The sequence below is a fragment of the Grus americana genome, chromosome 10 (genome assembly GCF_028858705.1).
Source record: "Grus americana isolate bGruAme1 chromosome 10, bGruAme1.mat, whole genome shotgun sequence".
Classification (NCBI taxonomy): Eukaryota; Metazoa; Chordata; class Aves; order Gruiformes; family Gruidae; genus Grus; species Grus americana.
Window position 1 is genome coordinate 23,254,379 of NC_072861.1, and position 16,723 is coordinate 23,271,101.

The 16,723-nt window shown below is 52.5% G+C and overlaps 1 protein-coding gene across 1 annotated transcript in view; it reads left to right on the top strand.

Moving 5' to 3' along the window:
* The first annotated feature begins 2,453 nt into the window (after positions 1-2,453).
* LOC129210862 (uncharacterized) overlaps positions 2,454-16,723 on the top strand; it is a 35,562-nt gene continuing 21,292 nt past the window's right edge. The window contains exons 1-2 of the mRNA XM_054837165.1: positions 2,454-2,614; positions 7,732-7,867. Coding sequence (XP_054693140.1) covers positions 2,575-2,614; positions 7,732-7,867 — 176 coding nt within the window. The 5' untranslated portion in view covers positions 2,454-2,574. The remainder of the gene's footprint in view (positions 2,615-7,731; positions 7,868-16,723) is intronic.

The window sequence follows — 16,723 nt, forward strand, 5'->3', positions numbered from 1 at the left end:
AGAAGAGAGATTAAATTTATTTTATGCCTCACTAACTAACAGCTAGATTTACCTAATTGCTTGGAGTGCAGAGTTAGTATGATTCATTAAACCCCATACATGCCTGGGTACATTACACTGTGACTAAAGCTTCCCTGCTTCGAGCAATTAAAGTGGAGAAACTTGGGGCCTCATAAGTAATTGAATATAACAATACAGCTTGGAGTTGCTGTGGATGTCTTATTAAGTTCTTCAAGCAAAAAAACCACAAGTTCCCTCCATTCTCCAGTGAATCATTTTGTGAAAATTTCTATGACTGGCATTGTTTTCTCCTATTGCCAAAAAAAAAAAAAAAAAAATTGTGTCTATGAGACAGATTTCATGCCTTGCTTCACAGTTTAATTTTATCAATCATAACATTTAAAAAAAAATTGACAGCAGTGAGTAGACATCCCCGCTATTCCAAGGAGAGAAATTTTGGGTAGAATCTAGTAACATTTGGTAATTATATACACATTGCAAAAATAAAGGTAGCAATTTAGTAAAACAGGAGTGGAGAGAAATTATCATTTTAGCTGGCAGGAATAAATTAGAATTGTTTGGCACGGTTTAATAAAATCCCACATAGGCACAAATTGCTCTCGGAAAAAGCAGCGACGGTTGCGGAGCCGCGTGCTGGGGCCGGTCGCAGGGGGAGGTGGCAGCCTGGCTGTGGTCTCCCTTGCACAGCCCTTGCGATAGTTGTCGCTGGCATCATCTCACCGCGGGGTTTAGGTGGGCTTTTCCCCCCAATTTGGGGCGCAGAGATGCTGCTGGGCAGCGAGTTGTTCTCAGTGCTGTCATCCTTCCTTAACGCACGCTGCGGGCAGGGCGCTGGTTTGCCTGCTCTTAAACGGCTTGGCCTCCGTCTCTCTCCCATTCGCAGGTTGCATTTTATTCTACCGGTAGAACTATTAGAAAAAAAAAAAAAATCCTGATTTATTATAATCTCTTATCAACAGCTCAACCCATTAAAATGCTAACTGCGCTCCAGCCGCCTTTTCCCAGCAAGGCTTTGAGGACGCTCCCAAGGTGCGAGACACCCTCTGCTCCGGGGCAGGGCATAGCCCGAGGGGTGATGAAATAAGGAGATGTTTTAACCTCGGGTAGAGACACTATACCGTTCCTATGGTTTTGGTTCCTGCAGACCTGCCATGCGCAGAAGCCATCTCCTCATCGGTGGAACTACTCGCCTGCAGAATATTAAAGACGCGAAGAAAGTTTCCAGCATTTGCTCGCATGAAATTGGAAATCTCAGCGGGGTTGCGCCGTGGTGGCTCTTGCGGACTAATTTCAGTAAAGGATTTGGGGTAAGCAGACGCTTTGTACAATTATTAGGAAAATGATTAGTAACCTTCCAAACGCAGGGGTGGAAATGCACACAGCATTAACGTTTAATGAGCATTGCACAACCCAGGATCATCAGTTTACTCACTTCGCGGAGCCCACAGGTCATAAAATTCAGGCTGGATTGTGTGAAACATCTTACACAAAGGGCTTCCCGTAACAAAATAAGCCTTTAATTAGCAGAACATCGTGCGAGACTGAGGTGCAACTTTCCCAGACGTATCACCGGTGACGTTAATTACCGAAAGGCTTTGCAGATTTATGCCTTTTTTCCCTTGCGGTGCTGCTGTGTCGTGTTTCTTGGTGGGGCTTTGCAGGGGGAGGGCTGGCACCGCCACGGGGGGTGGGTACCCGTGGGTTGGGATGATGGGGCACGGCCACTGCTCCGTCTCTTCTCCCGTTTGCATCCGAAATAGCCGTCTGCCTGCTGCTGGTCCTGCCATGCTCTGTAGGAATCGTGTAATTAACGGTGTCCTTGTCCCTGTCCAGCGATGCAGTTCTAATTTTATAATCTTTTTTTGCTGACTCACTTTTGGAGCTCAGAGGCGTCGATGGCAAGCTTTGGAGGGCGGGGGGGAAATCCTGCAAGGCTCTCGTGAGATACCAGTAGGTGATGTTAATGTGTTAGATTCATCCAAAACGGGGAGTCTGAGGCTGGGAAGATCCTACCGGCGTTAGGCAAATGATTGTGGTTTTTTAATTACAGCCAAAGCTATATCACAGGAACCTTTCAGCGCAGGAGTGTGGAGCGCTAATGGGAACCGAGCGTATGCATTTGGAGTCCCAAGAACTGGGCTGCTTTTCTCAGCGCTGGTATCGGCGAGGTCTGTCCCGCTGCGCTTCCCTTCGCCGTGCGAAGAGGCTCCTTTGCTGCGAGAGCTGCCGAAGAGCCTGGCAGGGTTCGAGCTCCAAGAGAGATTAAACCCCTCGTCGAGGAGATGGAGGGTGAGGAGGACGGTTCCCATGTGCGATGCTGATCCCAGACTTGCTTTTTTTTTTTTTTTTTTTTTTTTTGAAAAAGAAAAGATCAAGGGATGCATTTAACAAAATGAGACGCCCTTTATGTCTGTACACACAGGCATCCCTCGTAGCTGTTACCATGAAGGGAGAACATCATTAAGGAATAACTAATGGCCCTGCACGGGCTCCACCCAGCTCTCGGTGCTGGGAAGCCTAATTAGAGCGCAGAGATAACGATGGAGTGCTCGGATGAATTTGCATGGGACTCCAGCCTATATAGAATATGAAGGTAATTTATTATGCTTATTAGAGGGAAGCTTTTGTCACTGCAGACAGAGCCCCTTAAGACCCTTGGAGCTCCTGCCCCAGTACCTGCAATGTCACCACAAATTCCCTTCCCGGCCCCAAGAGCTTCTTTATTCTGGTGCTTGCTTTGGGGTGCTTTGGGGGGTTTCTGTAAGGAATGGAGCGAGCACCCCCGTGGTAGTTGCAGTGGGGAGGTGGGTGCTGCAGAGCATCCCACGAGTAGCGTGCGGCTGGGTGGGCTCAGGGGGGTTTGCCCTTGGCGGGGGCTTTGCCGTGACCGATCACAAGTGGGAACAGGGTCTGGGACGCGGCGTGGGGCACCCCAGGAGAGCGGGCAGCCAGTTTAAATCCTCTTGAGGCAACTGGACACTGAACCGGCTCCAGCTGCTTGCCGGGTAGAGCTCGGGGTGGCCGCAGCCCGGGCAGAGCTCTGCATCACATTTGCTGCCTTTAAATTTTCCAGAAGGCAGCTTTGTTCTCCTCCTAGGCGAAAGCGCCCGATCCACTCCTTCACGGCGTTTTGCTTTATTATCTCACCTCTTGGTTTTCCCTTCCCCAAAGAAGCGATCGCTCTGTGCTTGGCAGCCTTGCCGTGCTGCCAGGGGATGCTGAGAGCTGCGGGTCCGAGGAAAACCGGGGGGACCTGTCGCTTGCTCACCCCTCTTTGATTAAAGTTCCTGTGTTAATTGTCATTAACACTTCTCACCTAATGAACGTGGCTTGTGAACAATGGCAAACATGTAAACAGGTTTCATCAGGCAAACTATTTCTGATTAAAACTGTGGTTTGGGTTAATTAGGTGGAATGTCTTGGTCTCCATTTGCTTTCACTTTTCTATGAGCAATTTTCGACACTGCGCAGAGAAAAAAAAAAAAATTATTGCAAGAGTTTGGAAATTTTGAGAGACATTTATTTCCAGAAACAACAGGATGCAAGTGCATTTTGGTGGAAAGCTAGCCCGATGCAATCCTTCCCGCAGCGTGGGGAGCAGCGGGGGGTTTTGCTGCTGCACGCCAGCCGTGAGCCGGGGCCGGCTGCGCCGAGGGAGAGGTGCCCGACCGAGCCTGGGGCTCCGGCAGAGCCACGGCTCAAGGACAAAGGTACAGTACAAAATCGCCCTGCTCGCTTATAGCTGCTTCTGCTGCTCTTCTAGCCTCATCCGTGATCCCGTAACCCAAGGAACATTCTATGGTAAAAGCTTGCAGTGAAGCCACCAGAGGTTTTGCATGAGGAAGGACAGGGGAGGAGAGGGGGAAAAGCCCCTCAGGCCCCCGTGGCCCATTTCCCCATGGATCTATCTTAATCCCTTGCCCCGAGCATCCTATTCCCGAGTTTTGGGCAGGACCGCTTCCCGATGCTCTGATTCCCAGCAAGTTCGAGCACTGACGGTGCTGGGAGCCGCAGATCCGGCCCTGGCTCAGCTCCGGCTGGGAATATGAGCGTGGCTGCTGGGGTGGCACTACGGTTTGTGGCACGTTAAAACGGGGCAGTTCCTGGGCTTGCAAACGGGCTGAGATAACATCGGCGGAACCCACAGCCAGCGAGCCAATCTCTCCTTGCAGAGAGCAGCTCAGAGATACGAACCCACGTATTCGGCTCTGCGGTACCTTGCGGATCCTTCTGCTTCGCGGTTGCTGTAAGCCTCGCTCCAGGAGGAATGTGGCACCAATAATTGGTGTTAATTGGCACTAACCATACCCTCCGATACCGGGGCTGCCTTTGGGGCTGGTGGAGTTTCGCTGTTTGCATACGGTTTGACCTGGCTGTGCATCATGCTCTGCGATCCCACGCTGAATAATCGTGCGCAGCCCATCCAGCGAGCTCTTGTAAAGGGCTTTTAATACAGTCGAGGCGTGCAGCAGCACAGATAAAATGTAGACCAGAAGTGTGGGATAATAGCTCTGGTTTTCTGCAGCAATTGCTCAGAGACGTGAAACCGCCCCATTAAAGGCTCGGGCTCTGTCCGCAGGACATCAGGAGGGGTCAGGGGTCTATTCTTTCTTATGTTGTTAATATTTTGGACTGAGCCGTGCTTTGTGATGTAGAGGTTTGGTCTACAACGCGTCTGCTTTAATGAACTATAACAGCACAGAAGGCAATTATGTTTTTGTCTAGACCTGTCTAAGACCATCAACAGTACCTCATTACTTTACAGATTGTTAATGCTGTTGGCAGAAGTTGAAGATCCTCCTTGAAAAAAAAAAAAAAAAAGAAATTTATTCTCTGTTGCAACATACTTTAGCTGATGATAAATGATAAATAGGGGCTTGTGGCTAATTAGACCTCGCTTTGTCCAGAGGCAGATACATAACCGTAAACCGGAACCAGGATAAAAGGAAGAGGGGAAATGGCTGAGAACTCACATGAGGTTTCTTTTAAAGATCATTAGAAGCTGTAGGAAAATTGGGAAACAAAACTGCTGCCGTTGTGTCAGCGTGTCTTCTCTGCATATAAGGGCTCATGGTCAACAATTAATCATACCGCTCTCGAGACTTTGGGCATGGATTCGTTATATAGGTCTATTTTTTTTCATTTTTATGTACATATCAAATCTGATCAGGAGGAGAGGACTCCCAACAGGGCTTCCTATTGGTGCTTTTCAAAATACACGGGGCAATTACTCATTTTCCCAACACTTCCATCCCCGTTCCTGTTCCCTTTCCCCACAGAGGACCTGTGTGCTGGGAAAGCTCAGGGTGTGGATGGAGCCCCGAGGTGTGGATGGAGCCCTGGGGTGTGGATGGAGCCTTGGGGTGTGGATGGAGCCTTGGGGTGTGGATGAAGCCCTGGGGTGTGGATGGAGCCCCGGGGTGTGGATGAAGCCCTGGGGTGTGGATGGAGCCCCGAGGTGTGGATGGAGCCTTGGGGTGTGGATGAAGCCCTAGGGTGTGGATGAAGCCCTGGGGTGTGGATGGAGCCCCGGGGTGTGGATGGAGCCCCGAGGTGTGGATGGAGCCCCGAGGTGTGGATGGAGCCCTGAGATGCGGATGGAGCCTTGGGGTGTGGATGGAGCCTTGGGGTGTGGATGAAGCCCTGGGGTGTGGATGAAGCCCTGGGGTGTGGATGGAGCCCCGAGGTGTGGATGGAGCCCCGAGGTGTGGATGAAGCCCTGGGGTGTGGATGGAGCCTTGGGGTGTGGATGGAGCCCCGAGGTGTGGATGAAGCCCTGGGGTGTGGATGGAGCCCCGAGGTGTGGATGGAGCCTTGGGGTGTGGATGAAGCCCTGGGGTGTGGATGAAGCCCTGGGGTGTGGATGGAGCCCCGGGGTGTGGATGGAGCCTTGGGGTGTGGATGGAGCCCCGAGGTGTGGATGGAGCCTTGGGGTGTGGATGAAGCCTTGGGGTGTGGATGAAGCCCTGGGGTGTGGATGAAGCCCTGGGGTGTGGATGGAGCCTTGGGGTGTGGATGGAGCCCCGAGGTGTGGATGGAGCCCTGAGATGCGGATGGAGCCTTGGGGTGTGGATGGAGCCTTGGGGTGTGGATGGAGCCCTGAGATGTGGATGGAGCCCCGAGGTGTGGATGAAGCCCTGGGGTGTGGATGGAGCCCCGGGGTGTGGATGAAGCCCTGGGGTGTGGATGGAGCCCCGGGGTGTGGATGGAGCCTTGGGGTGTGGATGGAGCCTTGGGGTCTGGACGGAGCCCTGGGGTCTGGACGGCAGGGACGGGGGCCGTCCCTGGGGCTGGGGGGCCAATGCTGACCGGCATGGGGACCACCCAGGCCGGGTGTTGTGAGGCGAGGCAGAAGCATCCCGGGAGCGGGATGTCGCAAATAATTCCAGCTCTGTCAGCACAAACGTTGCGAGAGCAGGGATGTGTGTTGTGAGCTGTCAGCTGACAGTAATGGACTCGTTAGGCTCCTGATTGATGGCGATGGCCTTGGAAATTGCCAGAAGCCGTTCCACTCTCTGTCTGGCTCTGACACAGCCACACACGGGGACGGGGGGAGCACTGACAGACCGCTTTGGGCAGCCTTGCGGCTGCCTGCTCTGCCCTCTGCTCTGCCTGCTGCTGCTCTTAGCTGCTGCATGGCGCCTTCCAGACATCAGCCGCCACGTCCAGCCGTTCGGTGCTACAGATATTAGCGGTTTGGTGTCCCGCAGGTCTCCTCCATCTCTGTCTGTGGAGCAGCCCTGGAGGGAAGGGCACAAGGATGCACCGTAGCGGGCGGTGATGAGTAAGGCTCAGCGAGAAATCTGCAATTACAGAGATGAGTGGGCCATCTTCATCTCAAAGCCGCATGGTTCTGTGTGTTCTGACTTTCTAAATGTGTTCACAACAGTAAAGAGCTGCTGCCCGTTCAGCGTCCTGGGGAGATGCACAGGGATCAAAGGCAAGGTCCCCCCGGCCACCTCCATCACACTTCAGCCCCCAGTTGGGTTGAGTGTGCTGTGACCTCTCTGCAAAGCAGGGAAGGGAAGGGAAGGGAAGGGAAGGGAAGGGAAGGGAAGGGAAGGGAAGGGAAGGGAAGGGAAGGGAAGGGAAGGGAAGGGAAGGGAAGGGAAGGGAAGGGAAGGGAAGGGAAGGGAAGGGAAGGGAAGGGAAGGGAAGGGAAGGGAAGGGAAGGGAAGGGAAGGGAAGGGAAGGGAAGGGAAGGGAAGGGAAGGGAAGGGAAGGGAAGGGAAGGGAAGGGAAGGGAAGGGAAGGGAAGGGAGGCTCAGCTGAGAGCGCCTTCGTTAGCAAATCAGCCCATTTCACAGACATGACCCAAGTTTGCGGTCCTGGGGCAGACCTCGCTGGCACGAGCTGTGGAGTGAGGTGGGCAGACCTTGATGTGCACTGATTAAATTCCTCATACCTGTTACGATGCTACTAAACCAGCACAGCGTGAAGGTCAGGGGCAGGCTTGGTTTTCCTGGTCCTTTCCCTTAGCCCAGGTTCTCTGTGATCCATCGGTCGCACAATGAAAGGAGAAGAATCCTACATGAGAAACCTTGGAGGCATCTCTAGTGTCTTGGTCAGCTTTGAAGGCCAGGCATCTCATGGAAATGGTTATCTTACTGCAGAAGGCATCTGGACTTCGAGAGGTGAAAATCATCAGTTCTTCTCATAACCTCCACTGTAAAACTTACAACCGTTTTGGTTTTTTTTCTGGTTTTGTAGGATCTGGTGACTCTCAGGAAGTGGCTGGAGGATGTGCGTGGGTGGAAGAGGAGGCAGGGAGCTGGAGTGCTGAGCAGAGCAGGTGGTCCAGCACAGGAGGTCCTGGATGTGGGCGCTGCGGCTGTGGTGTGAGCAGGTAAGGGTGTGCGCGTCCGTGGTTATCCAGCGTGCCCATCGCCTGTGCGTGGTGTTTGGGGATAACATTGCTTCAGTCCTCACTGCACGCGGCTGCAAAGCAAACAGGGCGGTTATCTCGTTAAAAAAGTGCATTGTGATGGGCTGATTAATGATGCGGAATACGCCTTCTCTTAGGAAAGTCTCCTCTTGTTCTGCATTGGTCAAGGCCAGAGAGGAGGGGCTGCTGTTATTAATTGCTCATATTGGGGAATTACCCAAACCAGGCTGATGCTATCCCAAGGTATGGGAAGGTGCAAGCGTCTGCCCTGGAGATCTTTCCATGTGGGCAGACGGCCTGGGAGATGTGTGACTGTGCAGATACTTATCTGAGAAGCTGGAAGCTTGGCAAATAGCACATGTCTTCATGTAGCCATGGATGGGGAAAGGGGTTTTGCCTGTTCTCGCTGAGGGATTGTTCTCCTTGCCGACGTCACCGCGTGGGAATGCGTAAAGGAACAGACGTGTGCCGTTTCCTCGTCTTGCTTTCACGGCAGCTCTTGCCCTGCGTTTCGCCTCTCCCCGTTGCTTCACCGTTTGCTCTTTTCCTCAAGGCAGGCTAAGGGAAACGCAGCTTACGGAGGCCCCTTCCCTTGCCCATAGCCCCCCCGACCTGCAGAGGAGCGGGTGCTGCAGCCCAGCACCAAACCATGCCCAGCACCTTTCATCTGAGCTCTCCGGTGGTCACCGGTGTTGGACCCCGGAGCTCCTTTCTCTTGTACGTCCCGTGACCCATGGGTGCGACTCAGCCTGCAAAAAGAGAAGGCAACCGCTGTGCTGGGGAGAAGTCTTTCCATTTGGGATGGGATAAAATGAACGGCCCAAGGCAGCAGTAAAATGCTGCGTACTGTACGGTCATGGAGTTTCATCCTCAAGGGAAACCTGTTCAAAGCGGAGCTGGTCCCGAGCATGGTTATTAGGATGGTGTGGAGGGTGGAGAGTTCGTTTTATGAAGGTAGCAAGAAATTTGCTTGCTTGCTCAAGAAAAACAGCCCTTGGAGGAGGTTATGGGTGCGATTAATAGATATTCTGGGAACATAAGCACAAAGGAAGATGAAACTACGTAACGCAAGTGTGAATAACCGGAGACTGGACTTCAGAAGGCTTGCAGCCCTCTGAGAGGGGAAACGCTGGGATCCCCTTGGAGAGGTGGAGGCTGGTAATGGCACTTTATGGCGTGGCTGGCTGGGCTCCGTGGTCTTTCCAATCCCAGGCGAAGACGATTGGTCCAAATACATAACTGCTAGATAGAGAAAGAGCTCGTTTCTGTCCGTGCCGTGTGTGGCGCGGAGCCCCGGGGGCAGGAGGCTGTGCTGGGTTGGGGGGGTGATGGCGGGCAGGGGCGGGCAGCGAGGGACCGCCGGCCCCTGGGAAGGCAGCGGATGGATTCAGGCTCTCCTGCCTTCCAGCCCCCCCCCTGCTCCCACCGTCAGGAAGCTCAAACCCACACGGATGACTGCGATCCAGGGGACCCGACTTCACCCGAAGGTGCCGTTACTCCGGCGATGTGGATGATGGGGTGACCTGGCACGGTGCCTCTCGCTGCCAGCAACCTCGCAAAGTCTGAGGTAGCACAAACTCCTCATCTCTGATCTAATTTAAGTTGTTTCTCTCAGCTGCAGAAAGAAAATTAGGAAGGGGGGGGAAAAAAAAAAACCAACCCCAAATCAAATCATAGCTGTGGAATTCATTGCGGTGTTTATTACCCTCTGTTGTGTTATCCCCAGCCCTGATACGGACCCTGCAGCCACGCGGCGCTGCCTGCGCCCGGCTCTGCCAAGGCACTTTGCTTTGACCTGAAGGGATCGCTATGTCTGAGGTATAAAATGTTATTTCGTTCCCTCTTTTTCAATCTCGGGGCTCGTTTTAGCGAATGCGATCATTTTGAATTGTTCTCAGCAGTGAGGTATTTTTCTTTTAATGGACTATTGAGCTCAGATAACAAATTTTAAATTATAACACACATGACCTGAGCCAATTTAAACTTAATCTAAAATGCCGAATAGCTATTACCCCAAATGGCTGCAAGAACACACACACCCACACACAGAGTTGTTGTTTAAAGAAAGTTATTGCAGTGAAGTGAACGAGGCCTCCAACCCACAAGGAAGCTGAAACCTCAATCAAGTACATCACTAGACCCTGGTGATTTAAAACAGATTCGTGTGGACCAAAATCTGAATTAAAATATTTTTGTGTCTCTTCAGGCCACATTAAAAAGCCGGCTGCTTCCATGTGGTGGTCGGGGTTTTTTTAAAATGCCTTTTTTTGTCTCGGCTGTCATTCAGTTACCGAGGCCTCGGGCTGGCTCGCCTTGGGATGAGCGTGCAGAAGACGGATGACGGTGCTGCAGACAGATGCACCCGGCCGGGGCGCGGGGTGGTGGGTACCCCCAGGAAGGTGCTCAGCCCTGGCTGTGGATGCTCATCATCAGCATCCAAGACCTTTCTGTAACCATCAACCAACCTGATTTGGTATCTGCCACACGTCCGCTGTCCTGTCCTCTGCCAGGAATTCGAATTATTCTCGTTGCATGCAGGCAGAGCATCCCGCCAGGTCCGGGGTGGTCAGGATGGAGCCCTGAGTCTCGTGTGCTGGGTCTGGTCCCCATGTTCCCGGGAATCATCTCCTGGGATCTGGCTCGTGAGAGCACGAGGTTTCTGTCCAGGCCGGTGCAGAGCAGGATGTGTCCAGCTGCATTCAGGAGCACTGCTTGGAAGGGCGTGGAGTCGTACCAGCACCAAAACTGGGGTGAGTGCGGTCGGGTCCAGAGCCACGCTGTGCTAACGGGCTGGTCTGGCAATCAACCGTGGATGGGCTTCCAAGCATCACCTTTGCAGTTATTAATTACGATTTTACCGGCCAGTCTTTGTTTCCTCTTGCCTCTTCCAGACACCCGTCCTTGGCCGAGTGGCTCGGGCAGAGGTCCCAGGGGATGACTTGGGGATACCCCCTTGGCTTTGGTATCGTGCGTAGCTGTGCTCGAGGAAAAACCGCACTGAACGCAGCCGGAGAGCTCCTCTTCTGGGAATATTTGCAGATCGGAGGGTCCCGTGTAGGAAACATCCCCAAAAAGCCCAGCAGACACAGAGCGGCACGCACAGGGATGCAGGCAGCTCTGCGGGATGCTGCGGGGAGGCTTTCGGGCTCGTGGAACGTAAAGCTGCACGAGGGGCTGTCGCGGGGCAGCCGTGCCGGGGAAGCCGTGCCATGCCCGCGGCGAGCCGTGCCGTGCCGCAGGAGCAGCCGTGACAAGCTGCGACCGTGAAGCCTGTGTGCAAGAAATCATCCGTGCTGAATAAAATGACAACAGAGCTGTAATGCTTTGTGGAGTGTGTTTAATGAAAATATCAGCCCAGGCCTACGACATGAGGCATTCATGTATAATAAAATGAGGTTCCTGAAACACTTCAGAGCATAAACCATCTGGTCTGCTGTGATGTACTAACAGCTTTGACTAATTTTTAATGCAGGTTTTATGACAGATATGCACATCACGTTACCCATGCATAAGGAAGATACAGCCTGGCTGCACTTTGAACTGAACTGACTGATGATGAATTTGTCTCCCATTTTAATTACTTTCTGTACATTAAAGGTGTAGTGGACCATGTGAAGTGCTTTGTCTGGTTTATCCCCTCTGTGTCCCCACGTCTCCTTAAAGTGCCAGAGCTGCCTCCGCTCCCTTATCTGCAGCCAGGCGTGCGGGCGACGGAAAAGGGGGAGATGGAATGAAAACTGCCTCGTACAGGACTCGGTCAGTAAACACGCTGGGGCCACCAGCAACAAGCGCATTTCATAAGGTTAATTAATTCTTATTAATTATGTCCCTTGAAATTTTCTCCAGCCCATATGGCAGGGATCGGTGCCGCCTGGTGGGGTTTGCAAGGAGAGCTCACCATTTTCTTCTGCGCACATCGGAGCGGTAGCTCACGTTGGAAAAGGCTTTCAGACTGCAATCTCTGCTCTCGGCTGCCTCTCGCCAGGCTCTTTCTCTTTAATGAATTTTTAAAAGACTTTATCAGCTTCAAAACATATTTATTTATTTAACGCAACCCAAAAGCGGAACCGTTTATCTGAGCAAGCCCCAGACATTCGGGATGGTGCTGAAACAACGTTGGCTTTAGTTGGACCAAAGCCTCGGCAGGACTTTTGCCCGTTCCTCACTGAATTCGCAGCCTGGCTGGGCTCTGCCCCTCTCCTGATTCCAGGGAGAGCCGGTTCCCCGAGGAGAGACCAGTTCTGAAAGGCGAGAGTCTCCTTACGTCGATTATCCTGGCTAAATTCGAACGACCATTTAATGCTTTACCTTGGGAGGACCACAGCCCCGTTTCTTCGACTTTTCCCATCTTTTGGAAAAGGAGGAGAAGAAGGAATGCAGCCGAGCCGGGGCTGGCATGGCCGTGCAGTCCCGTCATTCCTCCTCCCTTCCTCACGGCATTCCTCTCCCCGTCCACCACGGCGGCTCTGGAACGTCAGAGCTGCAAGTGATTTTCTTTCTGGGTTAGCGACAATACCAGGATTTAATTTGTCGATGAAAACGTGTGACGGGACGTCAGTCGAGAAGAGCGAGGCTTTTTCCAGCTCCCCTTTCTCTCTCCTTCCATTGTGCCTGGAACTGGACAGACCATTAATTGCAAATACATTATCTAATGACTTTAGTGCTTTGTTTATTCTGAAAGTCATTTGTGAACCGATCACGATTCCTCTCCCTGCCGTCATCCTTTGGGGATGAATGAGCTTTACTGTAGTCTGGGAATTCGGCTTTGACTGTCTTTTTGATGCTTGCAGCGTTGTCCTGGTTTTACTCATCGATTGGCCGGCTGAAGCCTTTTAAATGGGCGAGGGCTAAATAATGACTAACCTGTTTCCTTAAGCGAGTATCCAGACGTGCTGAATTTCACAAACCTTTTGGGATTCACGAGTATTTGAATAAATAAGCCAACGGTTGTCCCGTTGCTGGAGACGAGCTAAGGCAACGGCCGTGCTCTGAGCCGCCACAGACAAAATGAGGGGGTTTTTAATGGGAATATCCACAAATCACGGCTCATGTTCTCCAAGTGGAAACTTAAGTTCTAGTCTCACTGTAAAAAAAATAAATAAGTTAAAAATTCAATAATGAGACTGGGCTTGGTGACTGAGCAGAAGGGAAAGTACCTACAAGCAGCAAATTAATTGCCAAGGACGGAAACCCCTCCAAGTGCGATGTGTTAAAAAGCAAAATGTCATTTTATTGGATGTTCGCTTTGTCTTGCTAACGAGCACTCTGCTTCATCCCCTTTTCCTGCAGGATTTTAATTTCAGCTTTTCTGCTGCATTCTCAGTTCCGTTGTTTCTCGCATAGCCTTCGCGGGTCGGCGGTAATGGGGCTGTTCTTCCATTAGCGGCAATAACAGCAAGTTCGGCACTTAAAACCACGTGCTGATTTAAGCGGTTTTGTCTCGACTGCACTCGATCATCAGGCGCAGATATTAAATGCATCCCTGTCGCTGCGTGCAGCTTCAGACAGCTGCTGCATTTGCATACCCTGTTCCTCCGTACAAACGAGATCCTGCTTTTGCAAGTTCCTTTGGGGAATACCTCACAGTCGGCCTTGTTTGTTCAGGAAAATATTTATACAAGTTGTTCTTTGAAGAGAAAGGCTTGCTGAGAGGCTTCCCGAGGAGCTGGGCGGTGGGGAGGGAGCGGAGGAGCTGGTGCAGGCTGCAGGGCTGCCATCGCCGGGGCACCCGCCAAGCTTGCTGCGGGTACGCCAGGGGTTGCGTGCTGCATCCATTGGTACCGAAGCTCCTTTCTGCTCCCCCAGACTCGCATGCCGCTGGGACCACAGCATCCTCCCAGCCCCGAGACCTGCAGGTCCTCAGCAGCTGGGGAGAGGAGCTGCCCGAGCATCCTCCCCTGGGCACGGGGGAGACTGCTGCCAGCCTGGGCTCACCGCGTTGCCGAGAGGTTTTCCAGAGCAGCAGGAAATCCAGGTGCACGTCCGTGTGTTGGATGGAGCTGCACAGACCTCCCGGTGCGTGCATTAATTAGGATGCCTCCCCAAAACGGTGGGATGTGCCAACTCGGGATAGCAGGTGCTGTCTTTCTGGCCAGCTCAGCAGAGGTGCCCAGGACAGGTCCCCACACACTGGTTGAGGTTATCCGGGATGTCTGGGGCCAAGCACGGACCTGGGCAAATTCTCCAGTTCCTGGGGAGCATCCTGAGCACCGGCCATCCCTGCAAGGGCCAGTCCCGGTCCAGGCACCAGTGGGTGGCTTTCACCCCCCTGAAAGAGGGTCCACAAAATCCCACGGCACCTGGCGTGCTGCTGCTGTCAGTTTTGGAGCACGGCATTGAGAACGACTGTGTTGTTCCAGCCGGGATTATCCTGGGGTCCCCAAGTGACGGAAGTGGTAAGTGATGACGAGCCAAGAGGCGCATTTGGGGTTGTTTGGGGTTTGGTTTTTTTTTTTTTCCTTTGAGAAAGTCATAGTTGGGCAACAGCAACAACAGCAACAGGTCTGGTGCTGCTCAAACAAGTCCTGAGTAATTGTCCCCTCCGCCTGTCTCTGCTCTCAGCTCGGAGAACCCCGACAGGCAGCCGCGAGCTTGTCCCAGCACAGCCACCTCCGCTTGCAGGAGAGAGGAAAAACCATGTGCATGCATAATTTGGAGCTGCATGTAAATGAGCATCGTTATTCAAATCAGTCACTTTGCATCCGTGGGCGCAAGGCTGTACCGCAGGGTAGCTCTGGAGCGGTGCTCTCCTGCAGTCTGGGGTTCGGGCTGGCAATGGGACATGGCCCTGGCCATCCTTAGGGCAGCACGGACGGGTACCAGCCCTGCCGAGTGCCTCCACCCAGGGCTGCACGCCACCTCGGACCTGCCACGTGCTTGCGGGGGTCAGGCGGGACGAGCGCAGGCAGCGTTGCGGATGGACGGCGTTTCGGGACAAACCGCGTACGTCCCCGCGAGCGACGAGCGTGGGAGCTGCAGCAGGCTGGCCTCCCCTCTCTTCTCGTTTGAATTTCAGGGTGACATTGGTCATTTTTAAGTATTTTGTCCCATACCCTGCTCTTTCGTGGGGGATGCTGCAGGATCTGTACGACTAGGAGTAGGCAGGATAAGGGCAAATTCCAGAGTTGCCTGGCCATTCAATAGGACCTTTTTATTAGGTCAAAAATGTGGCTGACTTCTTCCCATCTGACTCCACATTTCCTGTTTTCTTCAGGGACCTGGAATGAAAAACACTGAACCGCCACAGGAAAAGTCGTTCTCGCTTGTCCACTGAAATTCAGGACAGGCGAAAGTTTTCACACGGGTTCCCCTGGGATTCCCCAGCCCAGTTTTGTACACACAAGTGGTTTAAATCATCCGAGTGCTTAGTTGACCTGGACTTAACGTCCAACCCTCTTGAGATCAGCCCATCTCTATTTACTGCTCCAAATTTTTAATTGTATTTTTACATAACGATAATGCTGCTTTTCCCATTTCTGAGTCATCTTCTCCTAATGGGACTTAAGTGATACAAATTTTTTTATATATCAAATGTGCACTCCTCTGCAATTAAACACAAAGTGCTGCAGCTGCCCGTCCGAGCGTTGCAGGATTTGAACCTCTCAGCAGAAAGAGTGATGCCCTGAGGTACCCTGATAAAGATGTCCAGGGTTGTTTTCAGGGTACTGTGGTGGATTAAATGAGCACAGCAGGTCTTGGCTTGGCCTCTCCACTGCATCTGCTGGGGATGGAGGGACTGTCCATGCCCCCGCAATGAACTCCTTGCCTGAAAAGTTTAAGAATGAGCCCAAACCCAAGGCAGCCCAGGGAGGCTGAAGATGCTGGCGTCAGGGTGGGCGTTTTACATCTCTGTGTGTGACCGCGCAGACTTCACCGGAGGACGGAGGACCTGGGGAAGGGGCTGCTCTGGGGTGGCTGGTGTCAAAGGATGGAAGAAACCCAGCAGTGCTTGCTGTGCAGTGCACGTCTTGGGTTGGTATAGTCCCCAAATGGTTCAGAATTGGAATGAATTGGAAAGAAATACATGCACGGGGAGAGTAGTGGGGTCAGAAAAAGAAAGTCACGACTACATGAGTATGGGGAAAAGTTACTCATGTCAGCTGGGTAATGGAGGAGCAGCTATGGTGTGATGATAAGTAGGTTATATATGAGCTTTGGATAAGGAAAGCTCAGTTTCCATGGCTCTAAGTCCAGGAAAAAATCACCCTGAAGCAAAACAAAAGTGCACGTTTGTGTTTTGGATGGATTACGTACACCCAGAGGGAGTAGGTTGTTTGGGCTTTGTAGGTTTGTGCATTTTGATTGCGTGTTTTGGGGTTCACAGCTCGGCAAGAGAAAAAGCCTGACCATCATAAATGAGAAAAAGAAGGGGGAAAAAGCTCTCCCAGACACAGCAGCCCTGGAGATCTCCCTTGCTCCCCAGGCAGAAGGAAGTCTTGCGCGGAGGCTGGTGCAAGCCGGAGCTCCGAGCAGCCCTGCCTGCTGCTCTTCGAGGACCTCTCTGCTCAGGGAAAGCCCTCCTCATCCGAGCCAGCTCAGCTGAAAGCAAAACACCATGTTTAGCAAAAACATTCCTGGAAACGGCTGGTGCTCGCACACCGCTCCATCAACGTCCTTACAGCTTCTCGTCCGTCGTATCAGCGCCAGCCCCGGTGTTATTGCCAAGCCAGGAAAGTCTGACAATGAAAGGAGTCCATCATCACTCTCGCACACATTTCCTAATGCTTGTTTTAATGCCTGAACATCTGGGAGAGATGCACGTTACGCTCCCAGAGTCGTTTGCTTTGGCTGCGCGGAGACGTTTCAAGCGGCGGGGGG